The following is a 15,421-nucleotide window of genomic DNA, read 5'->3' on the forward strand; positions in this document are numbered from 1 at the left end:
ACAAGGCACTGTGGCTGGATGTTGACTTAATTTCTCTGATTCAACAGAGCTCCCAGTATCTTTCATTACACCGCTGGCTGATGTTGAAGTGTTTGAACAGGATGAGGCAAAGTTTGAGCTGGAACTCTCTAGAGAACCCAAAAGCTTCCGTTGGCTGAAAGGATCTCAAGAGTTGTCCTGTGATGACAAGTTTGAACTGCTAGTGGAGGGAAAGAGACACACTCTTATTTTAAAATCTGCCAAATATGAGGATGAAGCCAAATATATGTTTGAGTGTGAAGATAAGAGGACATCTGGAAAGCTGATTATTAAAGGTAAAGAGTGTCTAACTGTGTCAGTTTAGCTGAATAGGAATAACGTAAATGTCAGCCCACACTTCACCACAACAACCATCAGACTTATCAGTCATTCTAATAAATTCTTACATCTTATTTGTATAATTTCTTGTCAGGTATTCGCATCAAGTTTATTAAGCCAATTAAAGATGTGACTGTAAAGGAACGTGAAACTGCAGAGTTCAGCATTGAACTCTCTCACAAAAAGATTCCCGTCACCTGGTATAAGAATGACATCCGCCTGCACCCCAGCAAGGTGGTGCAAATGTCAGAGAATGGAAAGGTCTACACACTGGCCTTCAAGGAGGTCACTATCGACGACACCTCCATGATCAGAGTGGAGGCCATGGGCACGACAGCAGAAGCCATGCTCACTGTGCTCGGTTAGAATCTTTTTCTACAAGGAGTCAGATGCAGAAGAGTAGAAAAACTAAAGGAATGTTAGGAATGAGACATTTGGCCATTTGTTCTTAAGGGCCAAGTGAATGCTAGTGCTTTTGATTTTAGGGTTTCATTTGTGGTTTTACAGGCTTATTGTATTTTTACCTGGTGTGTCTCCTTGCAGAGGGCGACCTGTACTTCACAGTAAAGCTCCAGAGCTACACAGCTGTAGAGAAGGATGAGGTGATTTTGTCCTGTGAGCTGAGCAAGGCCATTGGTGAGGTCAGATGGCTCAAAGACGGGAAAGAGATATTTGCTTCCAAGAATATTCTTTTTCGATATGAAGGCAAGAAGCACATTTTAGTCATCAAGAAGGCAGCAAAGAGCGACATGGGCGTGTACACCTGCGACTGTGGCACCGATAAAACCACAGCACATCTAAACATCGAAGGTAAAATCTACGGCGTTATGGGCCGCCCCTTTCGAGAAACAGGCCATACCACAACCTCTGTCCATGCCGCTGCTCATCAGCATCCGTCCCTTTATTACGTCTGCTGTTTTCAATGCTGGTCACTTATTATTAGATCTTGGAGAAAAGGACAAATTAACTTTGATTGAAGTAAAACATATTTTACACAGTGGTATTGTGTTTAAGCATTTTCTCCTTGTTGTAGCCGAATGTTCTCAGCTTGGGTTTGTGCCAACCTCTAAATCTGCTTTTGCACAAACTGTAAGTCGCTCTAAATTAGAGCATCAGGTCTTCGCTTACTGACTTCATGACTGCTGTGCGTCTTCCATCGGTCTGTTAACTCTGTGTCCCGTTGCCATTTGAAGTCCTCCCTCAAGTCCTTCCTTCAGACATTTTCCATCAGCTTTATCTTCATCTTGGTTTTCTGTAAACTCTTGTTAAACGTCTGCAGAGCGGAACATCAAAGTTGTTCGACAACTATACAGTGTGGAGGTAATAGAGATGGAGACAGCCAAGTTCGAGACAGAGATTTCAGAGGAAGACCTTCATGCTACTTGGAAACTAAAGGGAGAGACACTTCACCCATCTCCTGTAAGATGAAACGGTGATATGATCACACATGAGATAAATACAGCTCCACTTGTTCGAACTGAGGCTGTTTGTTTTCAGGATGTGGAGATCAAAAAGGAGGGAACGAGACACATATTGATCCTGTTCAACTGCAAGATGGGCATGGCTGGAAGTGTTGCCTTTGTTGCAGCAAATGCCAAATCCTCAGCTCAGCTCAGGGTCAAAGGTGACAGAAATGACAATGTCAGCTTCTCAAACACAGATAATGTGATGACACCTGGTCTGAGAGTCCAAAAAAAACAAACCACCAAACATCCCCTCCAGAGGACCAGTCTGACATCATCCTGTTGAAACAAACAATTCTGTCATATTTAAGGACATACTAATGTAGTGTAAAAGCTGTTTAAGTGAAGGAGGAGATTTGAACAACTTTCTGTTAAACTGTTAGGAGAATAATGTTAAATCAGCTCTGAGCTAATGATTCTGTGGGTTTTAATGTTTTTTCACCTTAAACCTTACATTTATTTTTTTTAAATATGGAAACAAACTTCTGGCTTCTCAAAACCTGTACTCTTAAAATATATATGTTAAGTTGTATCACCTTAAAGAACCAAAGCTTGTTTCCTCTCAGACAGACTTTGTGCTAGTGTTTCAGTCATAGCAGATGGTGACAGCTCTCTGAGGAAAGTGTCAGCAATGTTGCCAGGTGTTTTTAACTGGCTGTTAAAAGGCTTTAATTCAGTAAACCCTGCTGTAAATTCTGTGTTTGTAGGTCCAAGCTCATGTGTTGGATTTTGGATTTCTAAAACCATAATGTCGACATAGGGTAGCTTCTGTGAGGAGCTCTACGTTCTCCTTTTACTGGAAAATTCATGGCTGGTGATTGACAGGAGCAGATTTGCTTCTCCTGAGTTTGGTGGAGATAGGCTCTCAGCCAATCAGGATGCTTAGTTATTTTGGAAGCCACATACCTTATCTAGAGCAGGTTTGCGGGGGTTGGCATGGGAGGAGGATATGACCCTATCTCCTACTGGTTGGTACCAGCCATACACATGTGACGGAAGGTCGTATGGTAATGAGCTTAGCCCCCCAGTGCCAAGTCCCAGAGTAGCTGGCTTTAGTTATCGTGAGGGCTTCCAGGGGCCTGGCTTCACCTCAGCCACACCATGAGGATTAGCCACTGAGGATTAACCGTTTCTTTCTGGGGACTTTTGGATCTATTGACCTGGTTCAGGGGGACTAACCATGTCTTCTCCCCAATCCAAAGCCCGAGTAATCGGCTTGGTGAGGCCTCTGAAGGATGTCACAGTGACGGCTGGGGAGACTGCAACCTTTGAGTGCGAGCTGTCATATGAAGGCATCGCTGTCGAGTGGTTCCTGGAGGGTTCAAAGCTGGAACTGAGTGACAGAGTAAGTCCCAACACACCTGAGTTCTGCACCACAGTGACTCACTTCAGATCCAGTTCACTATAGACACTGCATGAGTCCAGAGCTATTAATGGTTTTTGGCCAGGCTTTCCCCGTCCTTGTCTTTTCCCCAGGCTGCTCCATCCTAAATCTGTCTTCATATAAGGGCCTGCTGGTTCCAGCAGAGCATTCGATCCTGCTTTTGGGATAACACAGGAAAGCTTTTCTGCTCTGCAAGCATTTCTGCAGGGTTATTTTTAACAGCTGCAGGAGTTTGAGATGCAGGGCAGGTGGCAACAAGAGCTGTCTGACAGCCTTAGCTTTAAACTCACCATGTGCTCTTACTGTTTCTGCTTGTAGTGAATTCGTCTCACTGTGAAATAACAGCAGCTTACAATGGCTCTAAAGTAAAGTCCAGTGGAAATCCAGGATTAGTTTAATTATGGGATGTAAGCTGAGAGCCCTGATACATGATCCCGTTCTAGGTTGTGCAAATGTGTTTTACTGCTTGTTAAATACTGTATTTATTGGAAGCTGAGGTTCACATGCTACATCAGTTGCCCCATTTCAGGTAATTAGTGTTTTAACATTGAGGCTTCTGTCATCCAATGAATTTATGGGTGATTATTAGCTACTTTTGTTATTACACACACCTCCAGCAGAACGCGTTTAAACATCATCATTGTCACAAGCTTCAGTTAAATATTTATCTTAAATAAATTGTTGAGTATATTAAATATTATTAAGTTGATTATCATTAAAGCAACAGTTAAATATTGTCACCTGTAAGTTTCCAAGTTTACTTTACTAGAAGTTCATTCTGTTTGGCGACTTGTACAACGTAGCAGCAAAAAAACATAAACTTAAACAAACAAACTGTTTTCACATTAGATGATTCGATTGATGAGAAAATTCTAAATAACCTGATCTCACATTCAAGAAGAAGAAGAAGTCTTGTAACATGTTTATTTAACTTCAAGGCCAATAAATGTTTATGATAGTTTCATATCGTGTGCTTTGTAATGCCTCCTCAGTTAGTTATGTGACTGTAGGCTGTGAAATGCAGTCAGTACAGTACAGGGTTGTAAAATCAATCGTCAGGTGTTGGAGGTCATGAACATTAGGTCAGGAAGGCAAAGCAGCTGCCTCCATCAGTTTCCCACTATCAAGTCTCAGCTGACACTTTCAACACAACTCTATCACCTGAGCCTCTCAGACATTGTCCAGGGCTAATAAAAATCCACAGTCTGCCTGATTCTGCTCTAAAACCTTGAGGTAGGTGTTCCCCAAAATACTGACAGCCTTTATACCTTTGGACATTGTTATATATCCTGAATGCATAGAGCCTTGTTAAAGCCCAGGAATGAACTGACAGACCTTGGTCTGAGTCTGGACATACCCATCATTGGGTGATAGTTACGTAATAAAACCTTAAATCCTAGCTCTGTTGAAACTGACAGGTGGTGTTGAAGGCAGAGGGTAAAGTCCACAGCCTGACCCTAAGAGACGTCCAGCTGAATGAAGCTGGACAAGTCAAACTCACCACCAAAGATTTCCAGGTCGAGGCCAATCTTATCGTCAGAGGTAGGACATCTCCACTGATGTTCTTGTCATGGTGACCTTTTATTTGCTGACCTCGGGGAGATCTGAACTGTTTTCATACTGTTTTTAGAGCCAGCAGTGGAGTTTACCAAGCCTCTGGAAGACCAAACGGTGGAGGAAGCAACCACCGCCACACTTGAGTGTGAGGTTTCCAGAGAGGCTGCAGAGGTCAGATGGTTCAGGGATGGACAGGAGATCCGCAAGACGAAGAAGTACGAGATGATTGTTGACCGCCACAAGAGAGCGCTGGTCATTCACGACTGCACTCCTGATGACTCAAGAACATATGCTTGTGATGCTAAAGACTTTAAAACCTCTTGCTTCCTCAGTGTCGAACGTGAGTCCTCAAGCAGAAAATTAAATCTGTGCTAAATACAAGATCTGCTGTAACTACGGGAAGTTTACATTGTAGAGGAAGTCATCAGCACTTTAACTTTCCCTTCCCAATATCAACAGCTCCACATGTTGAATTTACAAAGCCGCTCAATGATGTTGAGGTCAAAGAGAAGGAATCAGCCAGGTTTGAGTGTGAAGTTTCCAGACAGGACGCCAAGGTGAAAACTGCTGTCCCATGTGTCTGCTTAGAAGCACTGTAAACAAAATACTATCAGTCCTCCAATACCTCCTCTTGCCTGCTGCCTCACAGGTCCGCTGGTTCAAGGAAGGAAGTGAAATCAGAAAGGGGAAGAAGTATGAAATTATTGCTCAAGGTCGACAGCACATCCTCCTCATACACAAATCTGTGTTTGAAGATGAAGCTGAATACGAATGTGATGCAAAGACCTCCAAATCCTCTGGCATGCTCACTGTTGTTGGTACGAAAGAACAGTGAGAACAAAAATGCATAGTGTCAGAATATATTGATGTAGCTCAGTCTGAGACTTCTGTTCTTTTTTTTACAGAGGAAGAGGCCAGGTTTACCAAGAACCTGTCCAGTGTGGAAGGAACAGAGACGGACAGCGTGAAGCTGATCTGCGAGATCTCAAAACCCAGCGCTGATGTTACCTGGTACAAAGGAGATGAGGAGCTGCCAGAGGGCGGCCGCTACGAACACATTGTAGACGGAAAGCGGAGAATTGTCCTCATCAAGGACTTGAGAATGGCTGATGCTGGAGAGTACAATTGCAGACTGAGTTCTAACATCAAAACCTCCGGAAACCTCAAGGTTAATGGTAAGCAGAGATAAAAGGCCATTTCTAAAGGGGGTAGTGTTTCAGCTCTAACCCCTGATCTGTCCTCCTGTGTCAGAACTTGCTGCTGAGTTCATCTCTAGGCCTCAGAGCCAGGAGGTGGTGGAAGGTCAGAAGGCTGAGTTCACCTGCTCCGTGTCCAAGGAGACCTACGAAGTCAAATGGCTGAAAGACAAGATAGACTTGGAAGCGGGAGACAAATACCAGATGGTCAGTGATGGCAAGAAACGAACACTGGTCATCCTGAACTGTGAGCTCAAAGACGAGGGGGGATATTTAGTGATGATCGGACCAACCAGAGCAAGCGCTGAGCTCACCGTGCGCGGTAAGCCTGAATTTGAACTTAGAAATGTATAAATGCAATGAAATCTGCATGATGCCTTTATTGTAAAACATAACAATACTCATTATCAGGACTAAGAGGCTCAAACACTGAAAAACAAACTTTTTAAATATAAATAAAATTAAATAAAATATATTTGTTGCTTTGTTTCGTTCGTTTTGTTGTTAGTTTACTCACTGATCTCACTGGGTGTTTTCTTTTCTTGCAGAGAAACTTAAGATCATCACGCCTCTGAAGGACACAGAGGCCAAAGAAGGTCAGGAGATTGTTCTGAACTGTGAGGTGAACCAGGACGGAGCGAAGGCCAAGTGGCTGAAGAATGAGGAGATACTGTTTGAGAGCAGCAAGTACGTGATGGTGCAGAGAGACAACGTCTTCTGCCTGAGGATCAGAGATGCACAGAAGGCTGACGAAGCCAGCTACACCATCAACCTGAGCAATCAGAGAGGAGAACAGGCTAAGAGCTCCGGCAGCCTCATAGTCAAAGGTTAGTGGTTAATGCAGGGGCTACACTGATATAGGTTTAATTGTTTGAGCTCAGAAAAGTAGATTTTCATCTTCTACATTCACAATTTTGTGCATAAAATCTGGTCCAATTGATTTCATGCTTTGTTAACTGAGGTTTTGTGATATTGTTGTCTGTTATGTCTTTCAGAGGAAAGTCTAAGGATCGTGGTTCCTCTGGAGGACGTTGACACTCAGGAGAAGAAGACAATAAGCTTCTCATGTAAAGTCAACAGACCCTGCGCCACTCTCAAATGGATGAAGGGTGGAGAAGAGATCACCCTGAACAAACACGTGGTCTACAGAGTGGACAAAGAAAAGCACACGCTGACTATCAAAGACTGCACACTAGCTGATGAAGGCGAGTACACTGCTGTGGCTGGAGACAGCAAGTCCACTGCAGAACTGATTATCAGTGAGGCACCCACAGACTTCACCATGCAGCTCAAGGACCAGACCATCACAGAGTTTGATGATGCAGAGTTCACCTGTAAACTGACCAAGGAGAAGGCCGATGTCAGGTGGTACAGAAATGGCCGGGAAATCAGAGAAGGACCCAGGTACATCATCGTTCGTCCACCGTTTTTATAGTGTCACACATTTGTCTTATTCTTTTGGTGTGCATGTCATGGCTACTAATTTAGCCTTGTGTCTGACTAACCCATGTTTAACCCTTTGTGCTTGTCTTAGATACACATTTGAAAGAGATGGGAAAATGTGCACCCTGCGGGTTAAGGAGTGCAGGCCAGATGATGAGTGCGAATATGCCTGCGGTGTGGACGAGAAGCGATCCAAAGCCAGGCTCTTTGTTGAGGGTGAGCTCTTCAGCATTGTCCGTGAATGAAGTGGTTTCTGTCTCTGGTTCCCTCTTCCTGCATCTGTTCTGTCCCGCAGAGATCCCAGTGGAGATCATCAGGCCACCGCAGGATGCATTTGAGCCTCCAGGATCAGATGTTGTGTTTGAGGTGGAGCTCAACAAGGACAGAGTGGAGGTGAAGTGGTTGAGAAACAATATGACAGTTGTCCAGGGAGACAAATACCAGATGATGAGCGAGGGTAAAATCCACAGGCTGCAGGTCTGTGAGATTAGGCCTAGAGACCAGGGAGAATACAGACTCATGGTCAAAGACAAAGATGCCAGAGCCAAGCTGGAGCTGGCAGGTGAGCACTGTGCGTTTTACACATTTTAATGTTTTGTTATGGCATCATCATTCATGGATCTTCTTAAGCTGTTAAGCTTAAGCCAATGATGGACACTGGTACTGGAACATTCATAAAATTACTGTACAATTTAATTTGGTCTGTCAGCGGCTGCCACATCTGTTCTCAATGTAAGATCCACTCACATCAATTCTTATTAGTTTGTGTCATACACTTTAATCCAAATTCATAGATTGTCACTTCATGCACATTTTGTATCCTTCTAGCTTATAATTATTGGTAACATGTTAAGTGTTAGGATGCAGCTGGAAGGAACTCTGTACAGCAATAGTCCAACAGCAAAGATATTACTACTTAATCACTGTTCTAAATATCAGGAGGTGGTGAAGACCAATATAGAGCTACAAAAGACTGTAGAAATGATTGGATGAGTGTAAAACCTAAGACCTTGCTCTCCTGCAGCTGTGCCTCAGATGAAGACCACAGGCCAGAGCTATGTCACTGATGCTGGGAAACCCATCGTGTTGACCGTCCCTTACAGTGCCTACCCACAGGCAGAGGCCGACTGGCTATACAACATTACGAGCCTGCCTAAAGAAAACATCTACACGTCCGCTGACCACACAGAGTACCGGCTGAAAGACCCGAAAAAGTCAGACCAAGGTCGCTACAAAATCATTATCAAGAACAAACATGGAACAGGAGAGGCCTTCCTCACCCTGGACGTCATTGGTGAGTTTTTTAAACCTGGGTCATAATGACAAAAACCTGTGCACCATGTCATCTTGATGCCCTTGTCTCTTCTCCAGATGTTCCTGGGCCTGTGAAAAACTTGCAGGTGGTTGACACCGCAGACGGTGAGGTAAGCCTGGCGTGGGAGGAGCCTGAGAGCGATGGGGGCAGCAAAGTGATCAGCTACGTGGTGGAGAGACGTGATGTGAAGCGTAAGACGTGGACTTTGGCCACCGACCATGCAGAGAGTCCTGAGTACACAGTGACCAGCCTCCAGAAGGATTCCTTGTACTTGTTCAGAGTCTGTGCCCGAAACCGAGTTGGCAGTGGACCCAATGTAGAAACTGATAAACCTGTACAGGCCAAGAATAAGTTTGGTAAGAAAGCTTTTTACAGCTTTATTTCCACAATCCAACATTTACTTACTTATACTAAAGATGATAAGTAGATTATTACATCATCTCTTGCCAGAACTTCCCTTCCATCATGGGTTTCCTCTCTTCTGTACCACTTTTTAGATGTTCCTGAAGCACCTCTGAATGTGATTGTGGGAAACATCACAAAGTTTGGCTGTTCTGTTTCCTGGGAGCCTCCTAAGTCAGATGGAGGCTCTCCCATCACCTCTTACATCATCGAGCTGCGCGACAGAACGTCTGTGAAGTGGTCACCTGTCCAGGTGACTAGAGCTGACGAGTTCACCGCCATTATCAATGATGTCATTGAGAACAAAGAGTACATCTTTAGAGTCAAAGCCGAAAACAAAGCCGGCATCGGAAAGCCCAGTGCTGCCTCTCAGCCTGTCAAGATCATGGATCCCATCGGTGAGTTAGGGGATGATAATGACTGGTTAGAAAAAAGTTATACTGTAGATACTACAGTATATGTTAGCTCTATCGTCCTAATGAAACACAAAAGATCATAAGTAAAATCAGAGGTGGAAACAACACTTATTGACTGTGTGTGTGTTCTCTGCAGAGCCTCCCAGTCCTCCTCTGAACCTGTTTTATCAGGACCAGAACAAGAGCTCAGTGCAGCTCACATGGGAGACACCTCTGAAGAATGGAGGAAGCATTATCACGGGATATATTATCGAACGCTGTGAGGATGGCACTGACAAGTGGCTTCGCTGCAACGCACGTCTTTGCCCCGAACTTTTGTATAAGGTACATATGAAAATATCTCAGCAGTAGAGGCCTATAGTGTCTGCTTCACCCTCATTATTAAGAAGTAACTTAAGTAATACGTTTTTTTTTCTTTTCAGGTTTCTGGTCTGAAGTACAGAACCAAGTACAACTACAGAGTGTTTGCTGAGAATGCTGCTGGAGTCTCAGACCCATCCAACACTATTGGACCACTACTGGCTGATGACCAACACTGTAAGATAGATGCTGAACCATTTCTCCAGCAGCTAATTTTAAATATTGTTGACAGTTGACAGATGGATTAAGAAATCAATTGTTGTTTAATGTGTCAGTTCCTTTTACATCTCACTCTCTCTTCACGTCTTCAGTTGCTCCAGTTTTTGACTTGAGTGCTTTTAAAGATGGCCTTGAGGTGATCGTCCCTCAGCCTCTCACCATCAGAGTGCCTATCACCGGATACCCCACCCCCATTGCTAAGTGGACCTTCAATGAGAAGGAGCTGACCAGCGCTGATGAGCGCGTCACTGTGACCACCAGGTCCACGTTCACGGAGCTGATTGTGACACCGAGCATCCGTCCAGACAAAGGCACCTACAGCCTGCAACTGGAGAATGATGTCACATCAGTCTCTGGAGACATTGATGTCAACGTCATTGGTGGGCTGTGAAAAAATGATTTTATAAAAACATGGTATCAATTACCCACTAATTATGTACTGTATCACTATAATCCTGCTTATGTTCTCCAGCATCACCCAGCGCACCAAAAGATTTTAAGGTCCTGGAGGTGACCCGGCAGCACGTCCACCTAAGCTGGGAAGTTCCAGAACACGATGGAGGAAATCCTTTGACCGGTTACCAAGTGGAGAAACGGGACGTGTCCCGCAAGACCTGGGTCAAGGTATGAGATCTGTACTCCAAAGAGGTCATTCACTGTTAAGCAGAGGTTTAGACAAGGGTCCACAACTACCATCTCTTTTTACTTACGTCATGGTATAAAACATACTGTACATTGTACCAATGCAAACTGTGGTTCTAATGATTCACTCTAATGTAAAGATCCACTTCAAATGAAAACTTTTAAGTCTCTCTCTGTGTTTGCTTCGGCAGGTGGCCACAGGTATCCAGGATCTGGAGTTCACTGTCACGGACGTGGTTGAAGGGAAGGAATATCTGTTCAGAGTCACCGCCTGTAACAAGTGTGGACCAGGGGAGCCGGCGTACATTGACGAGCCTGTCAATGTCTCCTCTCCTGCTAGTGAGTCACACTAAAAGCAGAAATTATTGAATTTGTAGGGTGAATCTGTAGGTTCTGAACACAAACATAGTTTTGATATTGTGCAGCAAATGACATCATCCAGCAGATTCATAAAACAATAAATTTTGATTTAACCTTTTTAACCTTCTAGAGAACTTTCTAACTTCCCCATCATTTCTCCTCCAGCTGTCCCCGACCCTCCAGAGAACCTGAAGTGGAGAGACAAGTCAGCCAGTGGCATCTTTCTCACCTGGGAGCCGCCCAAGTATGATGGCGGCAGCAGCATCAAAGGCTACAACGTGGACCGCTGCCAGAGAGGAGCAGATAAATGGGAGCCCTGCGGAGATATGGTGCCTGAGCTGAAGTGCCAGGTTACTGGTCTGACTGAGGGCCAGTGGTACTCGTACAGAGTCCGGGCCCTAAACCGCCTAGGAGCCAGCCAACCCTGCAAGGCCACAGATGAGATCCAGGCCATTGATCCAATAGGTACCCCGACTGGTGTGCTAAAATGCAAGGAATGTGAACTATGATTCACATGTTAGACTGAATGAATTTGAAATTAGTTACAATAAATAACTAACATCCTATATGTATCGCTTTCCTAATAAAATTAAAAAAAATAATTCTCTGTTAAATATCTTTTAAACTGCAAACCTCTGATCAACTCCCTGTTCCTGTGTTTTATTCAGAACCTCCACAGATCCACTTGGATTCTAAGCTGCTTGCTGGTCTCACCACCAAGGCTGGCAGCAAGATCGAACTTCCTGCAGAGGTGACGGGTAAACCCGAGCCAAGAATAAAGTGGACCAAGGCCGACCTGGTTCTTAAACCTGATGATAGAGTGTCCATTGAGATAAAACCAGGACACTCCACTGTAACCATTGCCAAGACTGCGAGAGATGACAGCTCCACATACATTATCGAGGCTACAAACAGCAGCGGCCGAGCCACTGCCACTGTGGATGTCAACATTCTTGGTAAGACCCAATGATAATATGAAGAAGCTTCAGTCCTTAATTCCGTTTCCTATTTTTTTTGTCAATCTTTTTATATATATTTTTTTTCTCACACAGATAAGCCTGGTCCTCCAGCTGCTTTCGACATCTCTGAGGTCACCAATGAGTCCTGCCTCCTGGCCTGGAACCCCCCACGAGATGACGGTGGCTCCAAAGTCACTAATTACATTGTTGAGCGCCGCGCTGGTGACAGCGCAATCTGGCACAGACTGTCCTCTACTATAAAACAGACCACATACAAAGCTGTGGACTTGATTAAGTTTAAGGACTATGTCTTTAGAGTCTTTGCTGAGAACCAGTTTGGTGTTGGGCCATCAGCTGAACATCCACCCATCACTGCAAAATACCCATTCGGTACAAAAACATATAACACATGAATTACTTGAACTGAAACATTTGGTTTTCTTGCTGAAACTTTAATAATGAATGCATCAGATTCGCAAACAGTGTCACAAGAAAGAGTCAGAATCAGGTTGCTTCCTCTCTTGTCCTCAGACACTCCTGGAGCTCCCTACAAGTTGGAGGGTTCAGACATCGCCAAAGACTCTGTGACTCTGACCTGGTTGGAGCCTGATGAGGACGGAGGAAGCCCGATCACTGGATACTGGGTAGAGAGATATGAACCTGATCATGACAAGTGGATCAGGTGCAACAAGCTGCCAGTCAAAGATACTAACTACAGGTAACTGCTCCACTGTCTGCAACTGATAGGAGAATTGCACCAAGCTTCTTTTATTTCACTGATATGAAATTTTTTCTCTGCAGAGTTAAAGGTCTTCCCTCCAGAAAGAAGTACAAGTTTAGAGTTTTAGCTGAGAATCTGGCTGGCACTGGAAAACCTAGCAAGGAGACAGACCCAATCCTCATTAAAGATCCTATCGGTACAAACATATTAGTCCATTAGCCCTAATTGTTTTACATTATTTATAATTCTTTTTTTGTTGTTAACAACCTATTCTATTCCAGATCCCCCCTGGCCTCCAGGTAAGCCTAGTGTAAAAGACGTGGCTAAGACATCATGCTTCCTGATGTGGACCAAACCAGAACATGACGGTGGAGCAAAGATCGACAGTTTTGTCATTGAGATGCTGAAAAGCGGGACAGCAGACTGGATTCGTGTGGCAGACAATATCAGCCTCCTGGAGTACTTCCTGAAGGGTCTGATGGAGAAGCAGGAGTATTCATTTAGGGTGCGAGCCATTAATGTAGCTGGAGAGAGCGAACCCAGTGAGCCCAGTGACCCAGTGCTCTGCAAAGAGAGAATCAGTAAGAACAGTCATGTCTAAAACACACTGACCTGTCTAATGATGCTGCACATTTCCTTTACAGTAGACTCAACAAATGCCACAGTTGAATTATTGCACCGTTTTTTAAATCTCTTCAGATCCACCTATGGCTCCTCGCTGGCTGGAGGTTGTCGGCATCAGTAGGAACAGTGCTGATTTGAAGTGGGCGGCCCCAGAGCGTGATGGAGGTTCCCCTATCACCAACTACATGGTGGAGAAGCGCGATGTCAGGCGTAAAGGCTGGCAGACCGTGGACACAACAGTAAAGGAGTTGAAATACACCGTGACACCACTGAATGATGGTGCACTCTATGTGTTCCGTGTTGCTGCTGAGAACGCTGTGGGCCTTGGACCGTTCTGTGAACTAGAGGATTCTGTGTTGGCCAAAGACACTTTCAGTAAGTTGGAGAAAAAAATTGTTGTCACTTTTAGTGTAACTAATTTATTTTACTTTCTTGTTGAACCTAAATAAATTGCTTTTATTTTTGCAGCGACTCCTGGGCCACCATACGCCCTTAGTGTAAGTGCTGTGACCAAAAGATACGTGGACCTGCAGTGGGAAGCACCAAAAAATGATGGGGGCCGACCCATCCTCAGGTAAGTGTTTTTTTATCAAACAAAGTGTTGTATATCTGTCAGACACCATTCATCAGTTGCTTTTGTTGAAATTCAAAGATATGACCTCATGAAAACGATTCACATCTTTAATACGTTCTAGTGATTCATTGATTGTTTCAAACAACCTGCTTGTTTGGCAGGTATTCCATTGAGAAGAAGGAGAAGCTCGGAACTCGCTGGGTGAAATGTGCAAAGACCTCAGGTTCAGACTGTAAGTACAGAGTGACAGACGTCATTGAAGGAACAGAGGTTCAGTTCCAGGTTTGTGCTGAAAATGAGGCCGGTGTTGGACACCCAAGCGAACCTACTGAGATTCTTACCATCGAAGATGCAACAGGTTTGTCTAGGACCAAATGTCTATTAACGTGCAGAGCCTCTGGAAGCTAAATGTGTGTGTCCTGTCTGCTCCAGCTGTGCCATCACCTCCCGTTGAGCTGCATGTCACTGGAGCCAGCCGGCATTCCCTGGCCATCGCCTGGAAGCCTCCGCAGAGGGACGGTGGCTCCCCCATCACTGGCTACCACACTGAAATGTGTGAGGCTGGAACCGAGAAGTGGATGAGGGTCAACTCCCGTCCAATAAAGGAGCTGAAATACCATGTAGAGGAGGGTCTGGTGCCTGAGAAGGAGTACATCCTGAGGGTCAGGGCCATCAACTTTGTCGGTGTCAGTGAACCATCTGACATCTCTGAGAACGTCTTTGCCAAAGACTCTGATTGTAAGAAGAACTAACACTACCCTGAGAATGTCAGTAGGTGCAGTAGTTATTAATAGCATTAATTTATCTGTGTTATTTTGTCCTTCCTGTGAATTCAGGTAACCCCACGTTGGAGTTCCAAACTCTGGACCTGGTTGTTGTGGAGACAGAGAAGCTGCACATCCCAGTTCCTTTCAGAGCTGTTCCCTCACCAAGAATCACCTGGCACAAGGACGGCAAGGAGCTCAAGGCTGATGAACGCGTCAGCTTCAGGTCAGTGCAGCATAAAGAGGAAAGTCTGCAAGGCAGGTCATCGCTGTTTTAAGATCTAGTTAAATATTAATGTTTTTGCCAACAGCAACGAGTACACTTCCTGTCATCTGGAGATTGAGAGAAGCATTCACGCTGATGCTGGAGTGTACAAAGCGACTCTGGAGAACAAACTGGGAGCCACTAGTGCCACTATCAACGTCAAAGTCATTGGTACCTAAGTGCTAATTACTTACTTAAGACATTACAACAGTAGCATCAGATGGAATTGAAACATATCTTTATCTCTATCAGGTCTTCCTGGTCCCTGTAAGGAGATTTTAGCCTCTGAGGTCACAAAGAGCTCCTGCAAGGTGTCCTGGGATCTCCCAGACTATGATGGCGGCTCTCCGATCCTTCACTACGTCCTGCAGGTTTGAGATGGTGGAACACACTTATTTTT

The 15,421-nt window shown here is 44.6% G+C and overlaps 1 protein-coding gene across 4 annotated transcripts in view; it reads left to right on the plus strand.

Annotated features, from left to right (window-relative positions):
• Positions 1–15,421, plus strand: part of ttn.2 (titin, tandem duplicate 2) — a 186,214-nt gene that overhangs the window by 77,482 nt on the left and 93,311 nt on the right. For 3 of the 4 annotated variants that reach the window (XM_055505204.1, XM_055505205.1, XM_055505206.1), the window contains 37 exons: positions 48–314; positions 452–718; positions 901–1,167; positions 1,637–1,776; positions 1,855–1,981; positions 3,023–3,165; positions 4,623–4,746; positions 4,835–5,101; positions 5,221–5,318; positions 5,411–5,579; positions 5,667–5,936; positions 6,013–6,279; positions 6,506–6,784; positions 6,953–7,361; positions 7,492–7,616; positions 7,696–7,962; positions 8,425–8,694; positions 8,772–9,071; positions 9,213–9,515; positions 9,670–9,857; positions 9,956–10,070; positions 10,205–10,492; positions 10,585–10,736; positions 10,946–11,093; positions 11,280–11,579; positions 11,783–12,070; positions 12,167–12,463; positions 12,605–12,791; positions 12,875–12,990; positions 13,076–13,375; positions 13,494–13,793; positions 13,887–13,992; positions 14,154–14,350; positions 14,425–14,730; positions 14,829–14,982; positions 15,068–15,192; positions 15,274–15,392. In XM_055505204.1, the coding sequence (XP_055361179.1) occupies positions 48–314; positions 452–718; positions 901–1,167; positions 1,637–1,776; positions 1,855–1,981; positions 3,023–3,165; positions 4,623–4,746; positions 4,835–5,101; positions 5,221–5,318; positions 5,411–5,579; positions 5,667–5,936; positions 6,013–6,279; positions 6,506–6,784; positions 6,953–7,361; positions 7,492–7,616; positions 7,696–7,962; positions 8,425–8,694; positions 8,772–9,071; positions 9,213–9,515; positions 9,670–9,857; positions 9,956–10,070; positions 10,205–10,492; positions 10,585–10,736; positions 10,946–11,093; positions 11,280–11,579; positions 11,783–12,070; positions 12,167–12,463; positions 12,605–12,791; positions 12,875–12,990; positions 13,076–13,375; positions 13,494–13,793; positions 13,887–13,992; positions 14,154–14,350; positions 14,425–14,730; positions 14,829–14,982; positions 15,068–15,192; positions 15,274–15,392 (8,045 nt within the window). The remainder of the gene's footprint in view (positions 1–47; positions 315–451; positions 719–900; positions 1,168–1,636; positions 1,777–1,854; positions 1,982–3,022; positions 3,166–4,622; positions 4,747–4,834; positions 5,102–5,220; positions 5,319–5,410; positions 5,580–5,666; positions 5,937–6,012; positions 6,280–6,505; positions 6,785–6,952; positions 7,362–7,491; positions 7,617–7,695; positions 7,963–8,424; positions 8,695–8,771; positions 9,072–9,212; positions 9,516–9,669; positions 9,858–9,955; positions 10,071–10,204; positions 10,493–10,584; positions 10,737–10,945; positions 11,094–11,279; positions 11,580–11,782; positions 12,071–12,166; positions 12,464–12,604; positions 12,792–12,874; positions 12,991–13,075; positions 13,376–13,493; positions 13,794–13,886; positions 13,993–14,153; positions 14,351–14,424; positions 14,731–14,828; positions 14,983–15,067; positions 15,193–15,273; positions 15,393–15,421) is intronic. The other variant, XM_055505207.1, reaches the window with a different exon arrangement.

The sequence above is a fragment of the Betta splendens genome, chromosome 21 (genome assembly GCF_900634795.4).
Source record: "Betta splendens chromosome 21, fBetSpl5.4, whole genome shotgun sequence".
Lineage (NCBI taxonomy): Eukaryota > Metazoa > Chordata > Actinopteri > Anabantiformes > Osphronemidae > Betta > Betta splendens.